Source organism: Zonotrichia albicollis, chromosome 7 (genome assembly GCF_047830755.1).
Source record: "Zonotrichia albicollis isolate bZonAlb1 chromosome 7, bZonAlb1.hap1, whole genome shotgun sequence".
NCBI classification, from domain to species: domain Eukaryota; kingdom Metazoa; phylum Chordata; class Aves; order Passeriformes; family Passerellidae; genus Zonotrichia; species Zonotrichia albicollis.
In genome coordinates, this window is record NC_133825.1 from 29,811,000 (window position 1) to 29,833,627 (window position 22,628).

A 22,628-nucleotide genomic window follows, 5' to 3' on the forward strand; every position below is an offset into this window, starting at 1 on the left:
GCAGTAGTGCTATACTCTCAGAACAGAAGTAGTGGCAATAACAGCACACCAGATGCTGCATTGGAGTTTTTTTTTTTTTTTTCTTTTAAAGACAGTTATTTATGGATTTAGGGAAATGAAGAAAAAATAGGCTGGGGCCTCTGAAAAGTGGCACAAATTTGTAGAATCACCTTGGTTTGAGGTTTATTTTCTTTTCTAAAGAGCTACAAGGAATGTAGTGCTCACATAATTTACTAAAATCTAATTATGTTATAAACAAGTCAGAACAGATATTCAGCAGTAGCAAACATGTATACTAGAACTTCCTAATTCCTTGCCTCTTGTCAGATTTTTATATCATGCATGCTCCTCTTTCAGTCACGTTAATCAGCTCTTCTGAACAGTGCTTAAAGAAGCCACATATGATATCTACCATGCCATGTTTTGAAAATCACCATGCTCTAAAAAGGCATTTTGATCTCAGGTTTAGATCATGAAAATGAACAGTTTATTTGGAGCCTGAATGGCTTTCATGGCAAGCAGTGAACAGTTTGCAGAGGATACTGTGCTAAAAGTGTCACTTTAAAAAAATAATATTGAAGCAGTTCTTTACAAACATGGCACTTGTCCAAAGCACATATGGAACGTAAATATAACCGTAAAATTTTATGCACCAGATTTGACCAAGGTCTTGAGTGCTAATTTATATTTTCTCCATTTTGCTGGAAGACTAGCTGCATTTGATAAAGCTACTTCATAAGGACTGTTCTCCTAACATTTACACATCACACATCTGGACTTGGAAAAGGATTCTGAGTAAAAGAGCCAACTAATGCAGATCTTGTTTATATTATGTGCAATTACTCTTGTTTCATGATTCTCTCTGGGATATCAGAATGTGCTGAAGACACTCAAACAATATATACTTCAAATAAAAGTGCAAAAGCCTGAGTGTTTCTGTCCCTACCAATGATCTTGGTACACACGATCATGGGAGAAAATTAATGGTATTTGTATTTTCTGACAATATTTCACTTCATTTTTATTAATTATTTGTATGTAATTAGAGCTGCCCTTAGCATCTGAAGATCTCTGTTTGGATTGTTTTTCTCTCACAACTCGCTCACTGCAGCCAAGGGAACTAAGTGATGGCAGTTGCAACACTCAATTCAGTTACATAAACACATCTTCCTTGCCAGATTCCCCTGCGGTGTTCCCATTTCATAAAGTCAGGCTGTAGCATTTAGCAATGTACTGTACCAGCAAGTTTCTTTTCATGTCACAAAAGATTAGGTCCTCTGCTCCTGGCAGCAGAGCAGCATGTGTGTGAGCATCACACACATGGAATTCACCCCACACCAGGTGGCTGCACCAGCAAGAGAACAGAGAAGAAAAACAATACTTGACTAGCTGCAGAACAAGAACTGGATGTCAGATTTTAGCAGGAGAAAGACAGCCTTCATCCAGAAAATAAAGCAGATTTATTCCTAAGCCTGTTGCAGTGTCAACAGCAATGAGTGTATGCTACACTTTCAACCATACACAAGATGCATGTGCTTCAGTCTGTACTGAGTGTATTTGACAGTAATGATAAATAATGCTCTGGCCAGACCCTCCCTGTAGATGTAAACAGAGTTACACTTTTTAACATCACAGCTGGAACAAACACACCTCTGACTAGGAAAGCAGTATGTGGTAAAAGAGGTGACATAGACAGAGTGACCTAATCCATCACACAGCCCATCAGCTGCAGGGATGAGGGGCTCTCTGGACAGAGTTTCTCCCACACCTGCCCATCAGTGTAAAGCTGGGTGGTCACAGCCCATTGATTTGCCAGATCTTTCCTTCCCCATGGACAGGTCACTGCCAAAGGCTAGCTGGGAAATTAGTGGCTGGATGGCTCTGCAAAGATCAGGCACAATGTGAGTCTCTGGGCATGTTTGTAGCAGGCACTGGAGCATCACAGAGGTCTCAGAACTGCCTGAGCTACCAGGCTGAGCTGGTAATTCATGCACAGTCACACAGCTGAAGGTACTTTAGAAGCACCAGCAAATTGAATCATCCAGTTTTGCAGTTGCTTGTCCTGGGTCAGTTCAAGTGTCATTGGTTGAAGAGTACACCTATGCACTTCAAGGATTAGTTGTAAATGCCACTTGCTGCCTAGATAAATATAAAAACACTGAGTTTTTTTTTTCCTGAGAAAGAAACATAGGAGAACTGAAAGTATCCAAACAAAAACTGAAGTAGCTGAAATTAGTTCTTAATGGTTAAGAATTACAACACCATGAAAGGGGCTTTTTTGGATCCTTTTACACAACTCTCAGTCAACACTGAAGCTGTGTAAAAAAGCTTCCTTCCTTCTTTCTAACTTAAGACTTAATTTTCCTTTGGGGTCCTCTGATCAGGTTAAAGAGTCTAAACAACAGCACTGCTATATAAAGCTGGAATCTGAACCACCTGGTCCACATGTTCACTGCCAGGACTTAGGGAGGTTGGATCAAATTCCCTAGCTAAAGTGATTTCCTTACTCTTCTTTAAAACTACCACAGATAAATGTAATACCTAACAGGACCATGTCCATATCCCTACCCAGCAAAGTGAGATTCTTTCATTGTGAGAATTCTGACACTACACAATGTAAGGAAGAAAAGATCAACCATTACATGAATGTAGATCAATTTTACTTTCACATTTTCACATGGAATTGCTAAAGGCTGGCTCCAAGTGTTGCCATGTTTGTTCAGTAATTCATGTGCCATGCTTCTGCTCAGTTAAACAAGAAAAAAACCCCACCTTTGTTCCAGCATAAGCTTGTCCACAAGTGGACACAATACAAATCTGAGTTAAAGCTGTTGTGCTCAAAATGATGTGCTCTCTCAGTTCAGATTAATGTTTCCTTGTAGATCAGTCTTTATTAAAGGAGAATGACTGCTATGGTGGATTAAGTCTGCAGTCCTGCAAACTGCTTTTCTTCTAGTATCCGTACTTAACTCACACTGCCTACACATGGGAAAATCCAGCTATGAAAAGGAGTGGTCTGCAAGTGTGGTAAGAGTTTTCACCTTTTACTACTGCACAAGTCATACTGAGGTAATGCTTTACTGCCCAGTGGTTAATGTTGATTTGGGAAATCTAGTACCTGGCTTCTCAATTCTATTGGGTAGTGAGCTGCATACCAAGGTTTAGAAGTTGCCACCTAAATTCTTCATAAATTTGCCATTTCTAAAATAGAAGAAGCAGCAGGTAAAAATCACACCACTTTCTGTGATGCTATTTTATATAATACTAACAACCTGTAAATATCCAAAGGATAGTTTTATTTAGCTAACACTTAAAATCAGATAAAGTGTCTTCCTGAACAGTACACATTATTTTCTTGAAACATCGCAGGTAAGTACCAATATTCCACAGAAGACTACAGGTTAAGTATATACTAGTGGAGTCTCTTCTGATAGGAGCCAGTGAAGCTTTTCTTGCAGCTTAGTGGCAAAGAATTTACAGAATTAGGGATGCTAACAACCCAACATCCATTTGCAACATAAAACGTTTTGTAAATCCATGTGTTGCTGTTTGTTTAGAAAAGTGTGTGACACTCTCAACTTCTACTTTCATTACTTGCACAGAGAATATTCACAGTTCAGGTGGCATTTGGGTATTTTGCATTTCAGAACTAGAAAAGAAGTCTGGTGACATGGTCATTGCTATGGTAACTATGCTTTTGTAGTAAACACTGAAGTAAGTAGGTACATAAAACATGTATAAGTTGTCACTATATAAGTTACTGTTGCCCTGGGGCTGCAATAATTTCCTTCCTTTAAAATCGTTAAATCTAGCCATAAATACTTGGTATCTGTCAATGTCCTATAATTTCAATAAGATGACAAGGCTCCTCGTACATAATATAGTGCAAACACACAAGCACATCAATTTATCAAAATAGGAACTTTCTGAAGAAGTAATTTATTGGCCTGTAAGTAGCAAAGTATGAACAGGCTTCTGGCCTGAATAAAGAAAACCACTTCCAGGTTTGCACTCAGGCAAGACTGAGCTGTTGTGGGTATAAAATGCTAAGGCAATTTCTCCATCACTGGGAAATACAGAGTCATTTCCAGGCAGAGAGCTCCACTGGATCTTCTCAAGTCTTTCCCTTATTCTTTATTTCTTCCTCTCCTCAAATTATACACCAATGGCTGGGATGTGGAATGTAAAAGACAGGCTGGACCCTGCCTCCTTCAGTATTAATGTGCAGAAAAAGGGTTTGGTCCCCCTTTTGTACCAGCAGAGCAATATAACACCATTGTTATGTCTTTCATACACAAACTTGTTTTGGAATTGCCAAGCACAAACTTAACACAGAGCTTAACCCAAGCTTCTCACACATAGTGCCAATGAACTGATACTCAGAGAAAGGAGCACAGTTGTCTTCCAATTTAGAGCAGGACTGTAACTCTGCTGGTCTGCCCATGGCACAGAATGAAGGCAGGCACCAATAGGTCAAGTGGATCCCCTGGGATCACCTCCTTGGCTTACATTACATGCATGGCTTGGAAGTTTTACACTTTAGAAACAAAGAGAACAGTGTTCTGTGACAGCTGCATTATATCATCATATCAAATGGATTAGGATGGCCATGGAGACTGGAAGGCCCAGCCAGCTATCAGTGATGAGGGAAGTACAGCTGAATGAGTCTTTTACAGAATATATACTAACATATGTCCAGTGACTGGACAAACATCAACAGACACCCTTTTAAACTAGAGAATCCTGCTGCTGCAAGAAAAAAGAGAAAAGGTGCTCATTTTATGTATGATGAGAAACTATCAACTTTAATGCATCATTGATGTTCTGGTCATCTCTCTAATGCCAATATTTAATCCTGTTTTTCACTTAAAGCAGATATTTGACCTATGTTTGCTGTGACATATACTGTATCATAACCATTCATGCTTTCAATATATATTCTGAGTGTACAAGAACTTAATTTATGAATCCTTTGACAACGAGGTCCTTTACTATAGATACTCACTGGCTGTATCCCAAAGGGTTTACCAAATATCATAAGTAATTATCATTTGAAATTTGACATTCGAGCTATATTCAGCTCGAAGATGGAAATTTGTACACAAACTATTCATGATGACTTTACCTAATTATATCTAGAAGAACTAAAACAGTGCAGGCAGCTCTAACATGGGATGACTGAAATGGTAGTTATCAGTCCTTGCCTCATGATTTTATAGACTGTAACAATTTATCTTTGAGAAAGAAGCTCAAGGACTGATTTTTGATTTCTTACTTTTAGAAGGACTGTCTCTTATTAACTACATCCCAAATCAAGAAAATCACGCGGCCACATCCTCTTTTCTTAAAAATATCGGCCTTGTCTCTGCTGCCTTAGCTACACCATACAGAGGGAGCCTGAGACAGAAACTACAAGTCTGGAAAGGGACAACAGGGAGCAAGATCTCCATATTCCTCCAGCAGGAAATTCTTAGATCAACTCAGGCTGTAATGTCCAGCTTCCCACTAATATAACTGCAAATCACCCCCTCACAGGCTTCATTCACCACTGGTGCTCTCACTTCAATGTGCTGTTTTGCTGATCCAGCAGGTATCCAAGTACAGGTTAACAGGCTGGTGCACTGTGGCTCTTTGTCTCATGCTTACATTTGGAAATCTGTTCTTATGAGTCAACACCAATACTAAACAATTTAAGGTTGGTACCACTTGAGAAGAATAGAATTTTTGCATTGTTGTGTAATCCTTGGTCTTTTCTTTGGAGCTCACGTATCATGCTTTTAAAAAGCCATAATGATGATAATGATAACAACAACAATACTATTAGTAATTAACAATAATAATAAGGACAAGAATAATAATAATCCAGGATAAAAATTTACATCAAGTCAATATCAGTAAAAATCAGGGTATGACCCGATAACTTCAGTATTAAGAACTCAAGTATGCTGTAAGAATTTTACAATCCACAGCTTGAATAGAAATTCTGAAAACCCAGGGTTAGTGTGATATTGAAAAAAAATCAACTAAACTAAGGTAAAAGACAGACAAGCAAGTTACTCATACATCAACTCCCGCTGGTCTTGATACTATGGATGAAAACATAAACGAAAAACGTCCAATGTTCTGAAAATGTAATTCCCAGCTAATTTATTTCTCCAAACACTAAAATATTTAGTAGCAGCAATAGTTATTCTGCAGTTTTACTACAGGATACTGTATCATTAGTACTCTCAACAGTAGGACTGAGACACCTTCCCAACACAGCTCCTTCATGGTGCTCTTGTGCCGACAGAGGACCAAATTACCAAAGAGCCAGCTACTTCTCATAGATCTTGCACCACACAAACCCTGCTGTCACATTAAAAACTAATGTGGAAACGCAGGGAAGCCCAATCTCCTTTCCCTTTGCTCCCCTGCATAAGAGTTAGACATAATTCAGTTAATGTATTCTTAGCCCACAAGCTTTCACTCGGCTCTGCTAGAATTCAACAGTTGTTTTAAAACATGGGGACTACTACTGAAAGTTGCTGGAAGTATTCATGCAGGAAGCTGAAAAGATTGACAGTGAATTTTTTTACTTATATAGCAAAGACTAATTTGTATTTTACGCTGTTTCAGCAGTCTTTAACTGTTTTCTTCAAAATCACTGGCTCAGTGGCACCATATGGAGCATGTTGAACTTAAGGTACCAAGAATGTGTCCAAGATATATCTCACTCCAGTGTGTTAAAACATTCCACCCTGCAGCTGTCATTATAGGAATATAATTCATACCCTAAAGTTTAAAGAAAAACAGTGTAGCTTACTATGCTTACAAAAATACAAGATTCTTTTGGTTCCAAGTAACAGTCAGTAAATGGAAAACAGTTAATCTTAAAAACTGCTGTCTTAAATATTTGAAATTTTAACTGATCATGAACTGCTTTAATTCTGCATGATTTTTAAGACTGAAAGCAAACAAAGAAAACAAAAAACACCATGGAAGAAAATAAGAGAATTCCTAAAAAAACCATATGAAAGGACTTGTATATCTAACTTTAGCAGAGATCATCATTACTATTTCTCTTTTCCATTCACTGCATTGATTTTAAAAATTGATATATGAGATTATGGAGCAAAAACCTTAGCTACATTTTGTAATGGCACTGAACAAGTGTAGCATCAGTGTTATGAGATTTCACCTCTCTCTGGTCATTACTTCTCTTTATTCACTTTCTTTATCTCTGTTTAAAATGTAAGTTTCTCAGGACAAGGCATGCCTCTTACTCTGTTTTGCACAGTATAGATATATATTAGGAAATGTTATGAAAAGCATTGCAACTTGCTCCGATATCAATTTAAATTAGTAACAGGGTTTGGGCAAATTAGCATAGACAAAATTAGTTACATCTCAGATAGTCTTCAGGATCAATTGATTATATTTCAAATCTCCTTCTGTGAATTTTTATTTACATGATGAATAATTTTTCTTCCTTGTGATCCTGAACAAGGATTTATTGCAGAAGATCTCACTAACAAATAAAAAACAGTAGTGCTGAAAATATTTTTGTAATCTAATTAAAGAAATAATTTGAAACATTTCTACATATTATATAAGTTACCCAATTTTCTGCATCCACCTAACTCTCAAAATCATTACGTTATCATCGAATGTACAAGGTCATAAAATAGAAAAATTAGGGGGTTTTCTTTGTGTTTCATTGCATGAAACACAATTCTAAAAGTTGTTACCTTGAACAGCATGCACAAGACAGAATGTCTGTATAGCTTACTCCTGAATTAAGCATTTTCCTGGTCTAATAACATTGTTCAATAATCTATTACCTGCTTGCTTCCCACTAAATCTATGCAAATGTCTTCCAAAGTAGGTAACTTCTGTTAATTTATGCATCAATGCATTTACACAATGCATTTTTCAAATTCAAGTAACAATAAAGAGAAACCTTCTCAAGAGTAGCAGAGGTTAAGCATGGTTAAAAAATGATAATTGGCATTTAAGTTCCTAAAAAAACCAACTCCAATGGAAGAGGTACAAAATGAATCCCTACGGTCTTAATAAAGTCTGTTACAATGAAGACCCTCCCCTAAAATACTTGATATCTTTACCATGAATGAAAAAATAACTTTGGGATAGGTTATGTTATCACTTCCTTGCAGACTTAAAAATTATCCCAAGAACGTGGCTGAAGATGATGTTAACACCCTTAACACTTTGATCTTGATTTTAGCTTGTTCCACCTGAAATATATACAGGCACCACTCATCCTGGGACACAGAGTTCTTGCTTGAAATATTCAAGAAACTCATCTGCAAGTAAAGCTAATATGGACTCCTGAAACATAGGGTTTTCAAGGGGTCTAAATAATGGGTCCAACCTCCCACCATTCCACACTTTAGAATGCTCCTAAGCCTGCCCACCCACCTCTCAGGTAATGCTTATTCAGAGCTGGGTTACAACTGGCAGCATAAGGCTATGCACCCCTTCAGCTCTTTTCATGACTTTAGATTCTAGAAGAAAGGAATTTGGTTCCAGATGATGAGTGTTCTTTTTTGAGCAGTGAGATTCAGTAGTTTGACTCATTATCGTAATTCACATATACCAAGATGCAGCTCCATCCAAATCTGGCATTTACTTTGATGTTCAAATCAAATGCATAGTGTTTGGCAACTATATATGCAGAATTTAAATTGACTGATCCATTTATCTGAAACTGGTATGTGTCCAAGACCACTCACAGATGTATTTCTCCTGCTCTAGTAGAAATTCCAACAAGAGGAAAAAGACATGTTAATCATAGCTGCTCCAAAATAACACATACAGCAAATATTGTGTGTTAAGACCATCTGACTGCCCATCCACATTTCAAAAGAGGTTAAGAAAAACCAGGTAAACTGATGGTAAAGGATACCTGTGATTCCATGAAAATTCAGATATTTTTCCAGTTGCAGCGAGGTCGTCCTTGCAGAGCAATCAGGACTACCACAACAACACATTTTATGGCTACCACTTAATTTTTCATGAAAATTCTAGTTCTTTTTTTTATTTAAAGGACTGTTGCACACCCTGGAGAGGTCAACAGTCTGACAGACAAGTTAAACATGCCCTGGCTTCTCAGAGGAATTCTGGAGCAGAAATAAGCTTTATTAAAAGAGATCCTAAAGAGAACATAGGATCAAAAATACTGTCCATAGCTTGGCCTCTCAGGTTCTCAATAACAGAATCCTACAGAAGGGCAGCCACAGACAAAGAGAAATGAACAGAAATGCTGTTGTCTGGTGCCTGCAGCCTGGTTTAGACTCACAGGACAATAATAGCAAGATGAAGAGGCAGAATTTCCCAAGTTCTGAAAAGATAGTGAATTTCCCTTGAATTGAGATCCATGACTTTCCAGCATCAGAAAAATTTAAAATAGAATTCCTAACTCCCAAAATATTTAGGACATCTTCAAACAGCTTATTCAGCTAGCAAGGCTATACCTTGACAACAGCCAAACAGCTTGAGAAGTACCACAAAGGCTGGCTGGGAATCCTAAGGGTCTTCCTCTGGAATGTGTAGCTCCTTGCCATTGCTTTCAGGTGAGTTTCTCCTACATTAAAGGGTTTTTCCTGCTGAAAGCACAGCCCAGCTAGGGCTGAGCTCCAGCCCAGCTCATTTGGTGGGACCAGAAGCAGATGCTGATGGCTGGTTTCTTTGCAAGGGTGGAGAGGAAGTCCCTCTCCTTAGCTATGGGGGAAGAAAGAAACTTTCCACTTGTGAAATTACAGCCTTCAGGTAACACAAATTGAAGATGATGGACGCAACTGTTCCTAGAATTTCAAGTTCAGAACAGGGGGTTCCCCTCTACACCATTAGAAACATAACCAACAAACAGACAGCTTTCTGTATTTCAAAAGTTGTACTGTCCCAGTCCTGAAACTGCTACAATTCTGTCCTTTAGAGGGAAGCTCCTGCACCTGGCAACCACTTCAGCATGGAAAGTGAACTGACCTGTGGATGTTTGTTTCTCTGAAGTGATTGCATATGCTGCTGGTTTGGACACAGAATATGAGGAGTCAAAGGATGGTTTGAGGACTTAAAAGAGCAACATATTGACAATGTTACTTATCACATGTGGATTAGCAGTAGTTCTACTAAAGTACAGGTTTAATGGAACATTTCTCTGGAGAAATGAAAAAGATCCAAATGCAATGACTAGGAGGGATAAGTTCTGTTAGCTTAGAACAAAAAACTTGTACAGCAAAGCAACTTCTCCACATTTCTTCCCTGATAGGTCAGTACTTAAACAAATGTTTTTTTCAAGTCAGAATATGACCATTAAACCTAAAAATACAGCTTAAGGACACACTTTGATGTGGCTGCAAAATTATCACCCAAAGGCGTGATAAACAGGGTGGCCTAAGTTTATAAATAAGGCAAGGTTTTAGAGATCAATTAATGCCTTTGGGAAAACTATGGATGCTTTTATCTATCTTTTAAATATATCAGGTATGCTGCAATATACTTTTTCTATTTCTTTTCCAAGCTTATTTCCTGCTTTTAGGAAAACTCAAAAAAATTAAATTAGCAAAATATTTTTGCAATCCTTACATATATTTATGCCCCATTGCATGCGCTTAATAATATATGCACAATTAGTTTTCAATTTAACATCATTGCCTAAACTCAAAATTATAATTAAAAAAAAATACAGACTTTAATCAGTAATAGTTTAGTATATGTCCATTCTAAATACCCTCAGTGTTTATGTCAGCACATGAAAGAAAAAATCTCTCTTCATTAACTTACTTATACATAGCAACTTTTCAATAGTCCTAAGGCAACATCAGGGGATTAAATTTATTCTTATAAAATCTACAGAAGGAATCCTGGTAACAGAAGATTATATAGCTAATTGGAAAGAAGAGAGGGTTCAAATGCCTAATTTTGCTCTTTGTTGAAGCACGCCAGAAAAATGAAACTAGCTAATAGATTTATAATGAGATGTGAAACTCTCTTGAGGGAATAAAAATATTATATGAGTTATATAAACAGAGGGAAGGAAGGTGTTGACAGAGAAAGATAACATGACAGAAAGAACAAGGCTGAAACTGCAGTTTTGAAAAAATAGTGCTATGCAATAGTACAGAAAAATAGGTTAACATAATAATGATATTGCCAATTCTATTCCAAAACCCCCAAACCATGTTTTCAAGATTCTGAACATCAGCATGGACCTACTACTGTCTCCTCAACTATCCTTCCCTTTTCTCCCCTTTCAAGAACCTTAGTTCAGACTCAAATTTATAAGCACAGGAAGCATCAATACATACTCTTTAGGTAAAAACTGTCTATTTATATAAAAACCTCTGTCCAAGAACATTTACAGCTGATTTACAACTTATCCATTCATAATAACATTTAAGTCGGTCAATAATTGTTTCTTTGCTGCATTGTCTGGGAGACCCTAACAGCAGTGGCTGCTTATATCTGATGAAACAGAGAGGTTATCATGCTTTCTCTTTCCAAGTCCTTTGTACCACCATGCATTACCCTCTCATCTAATCAGATCTAGTGACTGTGTTGTTTGAGAAAGCTGGATCAGCTCAGTGATTAACAGCAGTCTGGCCCACAGAACTCACTCTTGCTCTGGATGAAAAATTGTTCATCTGAGTAAAGGGGGCAGATGACATCATGTGATAAGGGCAGCTCACACTTAGATGCTATCCATGGGGAGAACATGGCACTGCAGCCTTACAATCCACTGCAAGGACTATCTATAACAGGGGAAGCATCTCCAGCACATGTTGCCATAAGTGGCTTTAGCATAACCTAATCTTCTGAATCAGAAACTGGCTATATTTGCCCCAAACAGGGCTTGCAATGAGGAGGCATCGAATTAACCTTAGCTGGATTGGAAAACAAAGCTTTATTGTAACCTATTTTTCACCTGCATTGTTATCTGCAAATATCTCTGTAAAATTGAAAAGTTCTGAATTTACACTGATTTAATGAAGCATTTGTGAACATTTCAGCTTTTCTTCTTCTTGTTCGTATCAACTGTGTAACTCAATTTTATTCATACTCTTATTTTTGCAGTTCTTAAATTATATATTATATATTATACATTTTTGCCCTAGTGATCTGAGATTTAAAAGGCATATGTAGTTTACCTTTGAAAGACTTTCAGAGACATATGTTAATACTATAGTGAAAACTGAAAGCCAGATTGTGCAGGTTCTTTCCTCAAGACAGGTGAGTTTAGTCCAAGATGTATTCAGCAGCTGAACACACTTCAGGACACTTAACTGAAGAAAAAAGTTAGAATTCAATTTTGCTTGTTCCTGGCTCTGCTCTTGCTGTATGACCTTGGGCAAATAACCTTTCAATTGTCCACCTGTAAAACAGTCAAGACTACACACCCACCTTATTGGTTTATTCTGAGCTTTAATGTTTATGAAGTGTTATGAGATGCTCTGGGATGTGTTACAAAGTGAAAAGGGTTATCAATCATTGTCAGTAAAACACAAGCTGCTGAAAAACCGTGGAATCTGCTTTCCTCTCTCAAAGGACATTCTGTCTTGTGCTGCATGTTCTCCAGTATTCACAGTCTTAAAAGTATCTCAACACTGCATAGCATAAGGAAGGATAAATATCCCTAAGCATTCTGAGAGACTACCAGAAAATATTTTTAGTTTTAGGAAATGAAGTCTGTTGGAAAGTATAAGCTTTGCTTCTAAATACCTGCTTGTTTCCCATAACAGGAAACAAGAAAGACATTTTTTGAGATAGGCTGCCTAAATTGCTTAAATAGCTAGACATTAGCTGAAAGCAGCACTAAATATAAATTTAAATACTTGGCTCTCAATTTTCCTTTCATTCATGATGTACTAGGTAAACTATACTAAAATAATTACTTGCTTATTACTCATGAATTTCAGTGCAGCAGCTGAGACAATATAGATAAATAAGATGATTAATTGAGACAGAATGAATCACAACAAAATATGTTGTAAAAGGTATGGTTAACTCAACAGTGATTCATATCATTTCAGATAACAGGGCTTTTATCAAAAACGGCTGCAAGGTTGGGAAATGATTTAAAAGCATTTTATCTTAGAGAGCCACTGCAGTTCACATGGGAGGGGAAAAAAAAGAGGAGAGAAGAAGCAGCAGATTCAGTGTCTGCAGCTGAAATAGCCTTGGGCTGTTTCAGCATCCTTCCCACAGCACATCTTTACAACACACCACTGACATTATCAACCTCCCTTGTGCTAGAGACCCTCTCATTTTTCAGATGGCCACAATTTATTAATATTCCACTACTGAGAAAGTTAATTCTATGAATTAAAGAGCAATATTACAACACCATAGCTGTCCTATAATTGAAAACACAACATCTATCACAGGAAAAGGGCATCAAAATTCTACAGAGACATCAAACAAAAATAGTATTTATTTTTACTCCATTCAGAATTACAATTTTTAATAAGGCTTTGCAGAAATCTTAAATGTTAAGATTTATAAAAAGAAATACTATCTGTTTACTGCAGTTTGGAAAAGCAAACACCAGCAGCAGCTGACCTTAAAAACCTCTACCTGTTAAAATAGAAGGGAAGATGAGATGTCTCCTTACAAAATTTTTTCCCATGTGTATTTAATAAACTGGGTCAGAATATCTGACTACGATTTTTAAGCGAAGCACAGACTCCCTGTAGGGAACTGTGCAAACCTCAGTCTCTCACCCAGCCTAGGAACTGAAGATAATTACCCTCACCTGTGGGGCAAATTTCTGAGAACTGAAAGCACAACAAAAAAGAAAACATCAGTATATAAACTGAAATGCAAAACACTAGCACCCAACTTAATGTCATTTAAGATGATAAGTGCTTCTGAAAATTTAATTCCAAGTGAACAGAGATGTAGAAGGTAAAGGCTGAACTTTTAAGGATGATAGCATGCCAACAACCAGTGACTGAAAATAACCTCTCAAAATAGACCAGGTCCAGTAAGACAAGAAGAAAATGTTTCTTAAGGGCTCTTTACATAACATACATGCAAGTCAGCCGTACTAAAATGAGTCTCTTCAAGATACCCTGTTTGAAATACCATCTATTATTTGCCTTTCAATAATAATTATAAATGCTTACTTGAAAATACTTCAAACAGAAGCATCAACTTAGTGATATTTATGGCATGACCAGTGATTCTTTGCCACGTTCCTCACTCCTTAGCCCCATCTGATACTGAAGAACAGACTGATCTCTCTTTCATTATTTATTGACAGTCAAACTGTATTTCCCTTCTTCCCTACACCAAATGACATCTGCCATCTGATTTTCTCCTGACTCCTACTTCTTAATGGTTTCCTCAAAGTCAGACAACTCACCAGTGTAAAAGAACTCTCATGGTTGTGGAAAGCTATGTGCTGGGTCTAGAAACAGCAGGAATTGCACTGTGTAAATTCAAATCAATTCAGTTATGCCATTATGAATGCACACCAGTTTGAAGAGAATCACCATGAAGCTCATTTATCTTACAAAAGCGATTATGTCTCATTCAAGATTTTTCTGGGCTGTGGGCAGATTCCTAACCCTGCAGGTATCAATCTGATCCCAGGTAATAATGCAGTAGAGGAAATTTGCAGGTGGAACTGAAGGTTGTTCTCAGTGTCATATCTTGTATGTAATATGTAATATATCAAATTATGTGGAGTGAGAGCTTACAGCAAGGGAATAGACAAATTTGTTTGGAAACTGCCATTTAGGTGTAAATTCTACTGTGTTGAACACAGTTTATACTAGAAAACTTACCAGTATTTCCATTCCCTCCCTCAGCTAAAACAAGCACAAAACTACAGAGTGCCTGCAAGTTCAAAATAAGGAGTTCATTAATCTCACCATAATCTCACCAAAATCCCACCAACCCCTCAGTTTTATATTAAATATTTTTCATCACCACTGAAAAGAATTTTCCATGTAATTCAAGAGACTCACCTTTATAAAGACTTAAAAAGGGTATTAAAGGTATCTGTCCAAACAACCTACATTTGTAGGGATCTTTCTGTTAGTATTTGATACCTCAACTGAAAATATTTTAAACAAAGGGGACACAGTGTACCATTCCAGCATAATTGTGAAGAGGAAATGATGACAAGACCCATTTTCTATCTTATTCCAAAGGCATTTATCTCTTTAAAGCTCGGGATTTCTAACTCTAGACCCACCACTCAACCTATTGTCATTGCTTCTTAAAACGTACAAATCTTGTACACAACCTGCTTTCTTTCCAGCACATTTGCTGTCACAAGAGCAGCAATTTCCCAATGGGCTCACAGATGCTCTTTGCAAAACTTCAGCTTATAATCCTGTAATTAATTTGTTCAGAGACTGAGTGTTTAGAAGTAACAGCTCTTTACACTACACACAAAGAGGATCAATTTTTAAAGAATAATTTTTATCTTTGTTTTCTTTATTATTTTGTATTTGAAAAAAATTTCACAATTTCTCTTCTACAAAAGCTCCTCAACCTCTATGGATCACTGTACACTGAATACTACCAGTTATATAATTGCTTTACTGTTTTTGTTGTAAAGCACCAGATGAAAAGTTCAACGTGTCTGTAACTCCAAAGGTTCTAAATTCTAAAAATTTTCAGTGATGCCCTGCCTACACATAGCAAGAAAACCCAAAAGATCTTTACACCATCAATATCAACAAATATTCTTTTGAGTCATGAACTGGTGCCAGATGTGAAGATCAATCATATAAAAACCTTGCAGTCTCCCTTAAATCCTGAAGAAACTGCTAGCCAGTTGCACATGCAAAAATATACAGACTGTTCCCCCAAGGAAGTTCCTTCCCTGAGGAGATGCCATTGTAACTCACATCTTTTGGGGTGACTGGAAATTTAATTCAAATTCCTGTATCCATTATGGACTTTGATGGGTCACATATTTAATATACATCACCATTTAGCCCTAACCAGGAAAATGGAAAGTGATACATGTAAATTTAGTCTCCTTTACTGGCCTAAAATAATTGCTGTGTAGGAACCTTTCTACAGCTCTCTGTAAAGGTGTTGTTTTCACAGCTTTCATTCTTTTGACCACCCTGTTAGTGGAAGTTACTCTGAGTTGTAAAATATGTATTCTAAGGTGAGCTTTTACAGCCGAATTAAGCAGCAACTTGTGACAAAGCAGTTATCATCAGGAGATAATTGACCTTATTTGAGAGTTAAGCATCCTGAGGCAAAGTAGAGTGTGCTTAATCCTGGCAGGTTAATTATCCAGTGATTATGGTAGCTTGGAAGGTATTACTGCTAAGAACCATTTGCAAAATGACACTATTAAAAAAACCTTAATTTAATAAAAATTAAAAGCAATGACAATAATCAAGTTCTTCAGTCATGTATTGCTAGATAATGACTGCAGAATGGCCCTACTTGGTTAACTGCAATGACCATATAATTATTCCTTTTCTGAATGGTCTGTACTAAATTTCTTATATGAAGTACTGTTAATAAATACAAAAAATTCAAGACAAGATGTTTAGGTAGGTTATAAATGAGATTTAAATAAATTATCAAAACACCAGTGGTCACTGAGTTAATACACTGAAATGGATACATATACTAAGTTGTTACCACAGCATTCAGTGTCTAAACTGCAGTTAAGGGTATGCTGGCATTTACATTCAAAACTAGAATATTTATTCTGAGAGATTTATAACTTGCCCATTTTAATTACCATCTGGCTGAAACTTGAAATAACCAATCTCCATTCAGATGTAAATTTTTAAGTAGAAGATGTAATTTAAAATCACTTTGCCAATTGTTTTTAGTTTAGGAATGGCAGCAATTTGGAATTTTGCTGCATTTGGATGTTTTCGTATTATTCAAAAAATAAACAGCTCAGTGCTTAACAATAGAATTTTATTGGACTAGAATGTGAAGATAAATATAGGGAAGAATAAAATTGTGTCTAAGAGTATTGTTTGTACTAATGAAGTAACAACCACACAACTTAGTATGCCTTGCTTATTTGTTAACTTATGCACTTACACTGATGGAAGATGTAGCATAAAGCAAAAGGAATCACACCAAATGGACAAAAACTTGGTGTTGGCCAGCTGAAGAGGTTCATGGCCCATCAAGATATACACAGACACAAAAAAATCCCCTGGATGTGCTTGTAGCTGAAATTCACATGGGAGGAGAGAAAAAGCACCAAAACCAAGGGTGGAAGCTACAAAGGCAGAACATGTCAGACTGAGCTTTGAGTTTTGCAAGTACTCTTTATCAGAAACCATACACAGAGAGCAGAAACACTGACAATGAGAAGACACAGAAGCTCCTCAAAACTAGAAGTACATCACGCCAAGAGCGTGGCTTCAACTCACACAGAAAGGCAAGACAATAAACCACTGCAAGCAGCATTTCAACAACTCCAAAGTCTCAGCAGGAAGCTGAGACTAAAAAGTGACCAGGTTTTCATCATTAGCATAAGGAACAAAGAGGCTGGTACTCTGAAGTATTTATATATATTGTACTGCCAAGTTTAAGGATGATCACTAAAGTTTAAATTATAATCTTTTATCCTGAAACACACCAAAATGCTTCAGAAATTACATACAGAAAATGCAGGGAGTCTTTCAACTTTAACAAACACAACAGTACTACACAATACTTTTGACAGCAGGTGAATAATACCATAATAAACAAATGACAGAGGAAAATAATCTAGTCTGAATAAAATTTCTGAAATGGGAGTGTCACCTGTATCATGGGCTACTGCTTATATAAAATACAAATGAACAAAAAGTAACAACCTCTGAAAAATAGCACTTAATGAAACATTCTGATCTGAATTATCCTAATAGGTCAGTGTAGTAATATTTATATAAAAGATCCTCAAGTTTTAATCCCAGAAATTTTTGTGAAGCTCTTCAACTCTAAAAATATCTAGACTTGGTATTACATAATCTGTGAAGTCTGGCAGGATTTTGTGTCGAGATTACACTGCTATTTAACAAAAATACTCAATACCATCTTTGTGAGGACTGTATCAAGAAAAATGTACAAAGGTAACAGTTGGACATAGCAAGAACATGCCTGGAAAATACTTTTTCTGTACAGTTAACTTTAGTTAAAAGGGTTTCCCTTAGCCCTTTCATTTAAAAACCTTAAAATTTTCTTTGTTTTAAAAATAAATATTTTAATTTTTAAAATCCTATCTATATCTATAAGGTATTTAAGTATAGATAACAATGCTAGCCCCTATGTAGACTTGTGGACAATAGTTTAACAACTGACTTGTGTTGGTCAAAGTCCCTTTGTAACAATCAGGAATAACCACTCACAGGAGTAAGTTGCTTTTCCATCATTTTCCTGTACTCCTGTAACTACTCCCGTAGTTATCTTGAGTGACAAACCCACATTTCATTTAGGTGTGTCACATATTTCAAGGCTTTTTTCAACCTTTTCCTGCTGAGAAAACTAATAAATGTTTAAGAACACTTTCTAAAGTGAAGAAAAATCAAAAATGATGAGGGAAACCTGAATTAATTTGGTCTATTAACATATACTTCCAGGCAGAATTTCATGCAATCTGTTTGCCAACTTACACAGCAAAGATAAGCCTTCCTCTGATGGGCTGCCAGTCCATCCACCATAAAATCAATGAGAACCTTTTAAACCAACTCTCTATTTCTTAGTTTTCTCCTCCCACTTCTCCCCAAAGAGTCATCATCATCAGAGAAAATGCTATTAATAGCAGCACTATGGGTAAGGAATTGAGTTACAGGAGCTCAGTGGCAGCCCTTCATATGTTTTCTTGCAGCAGAGTTAAACTCAGGGTGAGGACGTTATGCACATGGCCAGTTATTACAAAGCACCAATGTGCTGGGTGTTTCCTGCTAGAATGAGCAAGTTGTAAATCTCTAACAGGTCAAGTGACATCTTTGGTATCTACTGAAATATCCCAGTCCAGTGAGCACAGATTTAACTTTCTAACAACATCTCTCATGGTCAGATTCCCGCTAGAAAAAAAAGAAGGACCGTGAATTACCGAATCCTTAAGGTTGGAAAAGACTTCCATCACCATCAAGTCTAACCTTTGACCACCACTGGATCTGCAGCACTGAGTGCCACGTCCAGGCTTTTCTTGAGCACCTCTAGGGATGCTGACTCCATCCCCTCCCTGGGCAGTTCGTTCTTGACAACCCTTTCAGTGAAGAAATTCTCCCTGATATCCAGCCTTGAGGCCCAGCCTGAGGCTATGTCCTGGGGAAGCAGGCTTTGGGACACAAACCCCAAAGTGCAAGAGATACAAATCCTTCCATCACTCTCTCAAGACTCACCGTTTCATTTCCAAAGAGAACATCCACGTAAGGCATGACCTTCATCATCGGCTCTTTGTAGAACTGGCTTATAAATGGTGCAGAAAGATTCAAGCTGAAGATCTTGTTGCTGGCAGAAGCCTGAGCAGCCACTTTTAATACTGCTTCTGGTGACACTGTCAGGAAGAATCCCTGCAAGCATCAAAACAAATCAATGTATGTTACTAATTTTATATTAGGTACCACATGAAGCATGCTATTTCTGTAAAGTCTCTCCCAGCCCACGTTTGTCATACACGTGTGCACATAAAAACTTCTGGGAAATACTGCCTTTCCATTAGGGTATTAAAGACATGACAAAAAATCTGTATATGCCTAGCATCACAGCCTTCTAAAATGAAATCTAACTCCTTACCTCTGCATTCCACGGACTACACTTTCCCATGGCAGCTAAGACTAATGTTCATATCTTAAAATGTAATGTATTATAATTCTAAATGTCCCTTTATAGTACTAGAGTCAATCAGACTCTGCTGCTTAATTCCACAGTCCAGTCTGATGGCTCTCTACACAGCTAGGAGACTAATGAAATCCCCAACATAAACATTAGTACTTTGTTTACAATAAAGGCCTTGGAAATGCTGACTTTGTAGCACTTGCTACTGTTTTGCAGAAAAAAACCTCAGGGATTTTCATGCTTCCACATAGGGATTTTATTTGCCCCCTTCTTCCAAAAGTACTTTCCTTCACTCAGAACATTCATATTTAAGTAAGTATCAGCTTCCACAAATCACCATTTGTCTACTAAATTGTGAATGCTGATCCTATGAAGAACAAGGCTCCCATTTTGAATTTAGCTTTGGAGATGGTTACCCCAACCACGCATGTTCCAGGAGCCATGTAAACATCCCCTACAGTTTTACTGATCTACTAATTAAACAAAGGCTTAGACTTGCACTAATTAAACAAATTCTATATGTTTTGTTTTTATAATTCTAAAACTTATTTTACTAACTGTTCTCCTAACTTAGTAAATAATAGCAATTTTCAAGCATGAGCAGCAAGTGTTAAATTTAAGGCCAGAAGTAATGTCTAAGGCACAGTGAGAAACAACTTTAAGGAGGGTCTGACAAATAAAACACCATCTCAGTCCTATCTATAACATCACCACCATGACACTCCAGAAGATATAATACTCACACAGTCCTATTTTCCAGTTTTCATCCATATAATTTATGCCTTTGAATCACAGAATAGCTATATTTTCATCCTGCATACTTCAGTTATCAGATCATTTTAGGCACTCTAATCACTAGAAAATATAAGTCTATAGATTAAAGACTACTTTGAGAGTATATCTATTTATTTCTCCTTACTCCACACTCTCCAGTCTCAAAGATACATGACTGATTTCAAAATCTGGGCACAATTTGCTAGTTGACAATCTAATTCCAAAGGGCACAAGAATTCTATGCATGCTGTGGAGCTAGTTAGCACTCTGAAGGACTGGAAGCCTGTAAACATCCAAGCTTCTTTGCTAATTTTACATTCAGAAGAATTAAAATGAACAGTTTCTATAACTTCTAATCTCCATGGCAATCTCTACCATCTTTTAGTATTTTATCTACCATATTTTAGTATTTAGTATTTAAAAACATGGATTTTTTAAAAAAACTGTTCCAAACACAAAATAAAAATCTTTCAAGGGTGATGTGTTGCCAGCTCTGGATAAATGACAGATAGCTCTACAGTGGTCTACATAAATAGTAACCTGGTCAAATAATTAGGCTTCTTACCAATTTTAGGTTGAAAACTTCATCTGAAGTAAAACACATCTGATTGTAATTTAAGGTACAGAACACTATCCCCATGAGATCTAAGTCAGGCCTGCATCCAACTCCCTTTTCCTTGTAAAGGCATCATAAAAGTGCTGAGACACAGATAGGAGAGTTTGCTTTTTAGATCCTGCAAAGTAAAGGCCAGGAAATCTCAAAGGCTATTGCTCTGTCTTCTGGGTTTCTTAAAAATCACTTCTGCCATTTAATTGCATTCTTTCATGGGTTTGTTTATATTTTTAAATAACTGTTTGACATTAAAACATCTAGAAATTAAGAGTTCTTTGTATGACAACTCTTTTCCAAGAATAACGTTTTTTGGCAAAACAAAATTGTAGCAGTACAATCCATACAATGGAATTAAGAAAGTAGGGAGAAAATAAAATTTGATTTGAACAGACATTGATTTAAAGAAACCTAATTCAGCCCCCCTCTTCAGGTATTTAAATTGACTTTGTCTCTACTTTTAGTAGAATTCCATGCAGCTATGACCAGTGTAGTTACAGTAACCCAGCTCCCTAAGCTTAAATTACAACCAGAGAAGCCACAGGCCACCCTACTGTGGCAGGCTACAACTGCGTACAGGAATGAATTCCCCTAAAACTCCAGGTTTTCTCTGAACCCCACTGGGATTCAGAGCAAAGTTGCTCCGTGACTTCCACAGAAACTCAGCCTGCAGACTCTTGCAGCTGCCACTGCTTTTGGTCCAGCCAGATGGACACAAAGCACTGCCTAAGCCAGCCACTCTTACCTACTCTAACAATTAGCTGCCAGCCAACATTAGCTTTGAGTGGGAGAGTAAGTGTATCCTGTATCACTGGATACAGTGTATAAAAGACTTTGTGTTTCACCAGTAGGAAGTTCCATTCCCACTAACAAGAAGGTTAAGAGGCTCCTCAGAAGATATTCTATACCCACCTACATGCCTTAGACTACTACAGAGAGTTTTGGGGTCCTATTTACTTGCAAAACACAAAGATACTTAAAACAACCATGAAGAAAATGCCTCGAATCAAAGGATGAGACAGCTAACAAACAGAAATTGCAACAGCCTGGAAAATGTACATTACACAAAAAAATGAAATGACTAAGTATGTATCTTCCTTTGTGAAGGAGGAGGATGCTGGTGGACAACCAGCTCAGTATGAGCCAGCAATGTGCCCAGGTGGCCAAGAAGGCCAATGGCATCCTGGCCTGCAGCAAGAATAGTGCAGCCAGTGAGAAGCGTGGCAGTGATTATCCCACTGCACTAAGCACTGGTGAGGCCACACCTCGAGTACTGCTTTCAGCTCTGGGCCCCTCACTTCAGAAAGGCATTGAGCTGCTGGAGCCAGGCTCAAGAAAGATCTAGAAAACTTGTCTTACAGGAGTGGGTGAGGGACCTGGGATTCTTTAGTGTCAGGAGCAGGCCCAGGGAGAACCTCATTGCTTTCTACAGCTGCTTGAAATGAGACTGCAGTGAAGGGGGGACTGGTCTCTT

At 37.3% G+C, this 22,628-nt stretch overlaps 1 protein-coding gene across 2 annotated transcripts in view; it reads right to left on the reverse strand.

Annotated features, from left to right (window-relative positions):
• ADK (adenosine kinase) overlaps positions 1-22,628 on the reverse strand; it is a 265,378-nt gene that overhangs the window by 57,733 nt on the left and 185,017 nt on the right. For both annotated transcript variants that reach the window (XM_005481465.4, XM_005481466.4), the window contains exon 7: positions 19,335-19,505. In XM_005481465.4, coding sequence (XP_005481522.1) covers positions 19,335-19,505 — 171 coding nt within the window. The remainder of the gene's footprint in view (positions 1-19,334; positions 19,506-22,628) is intronic.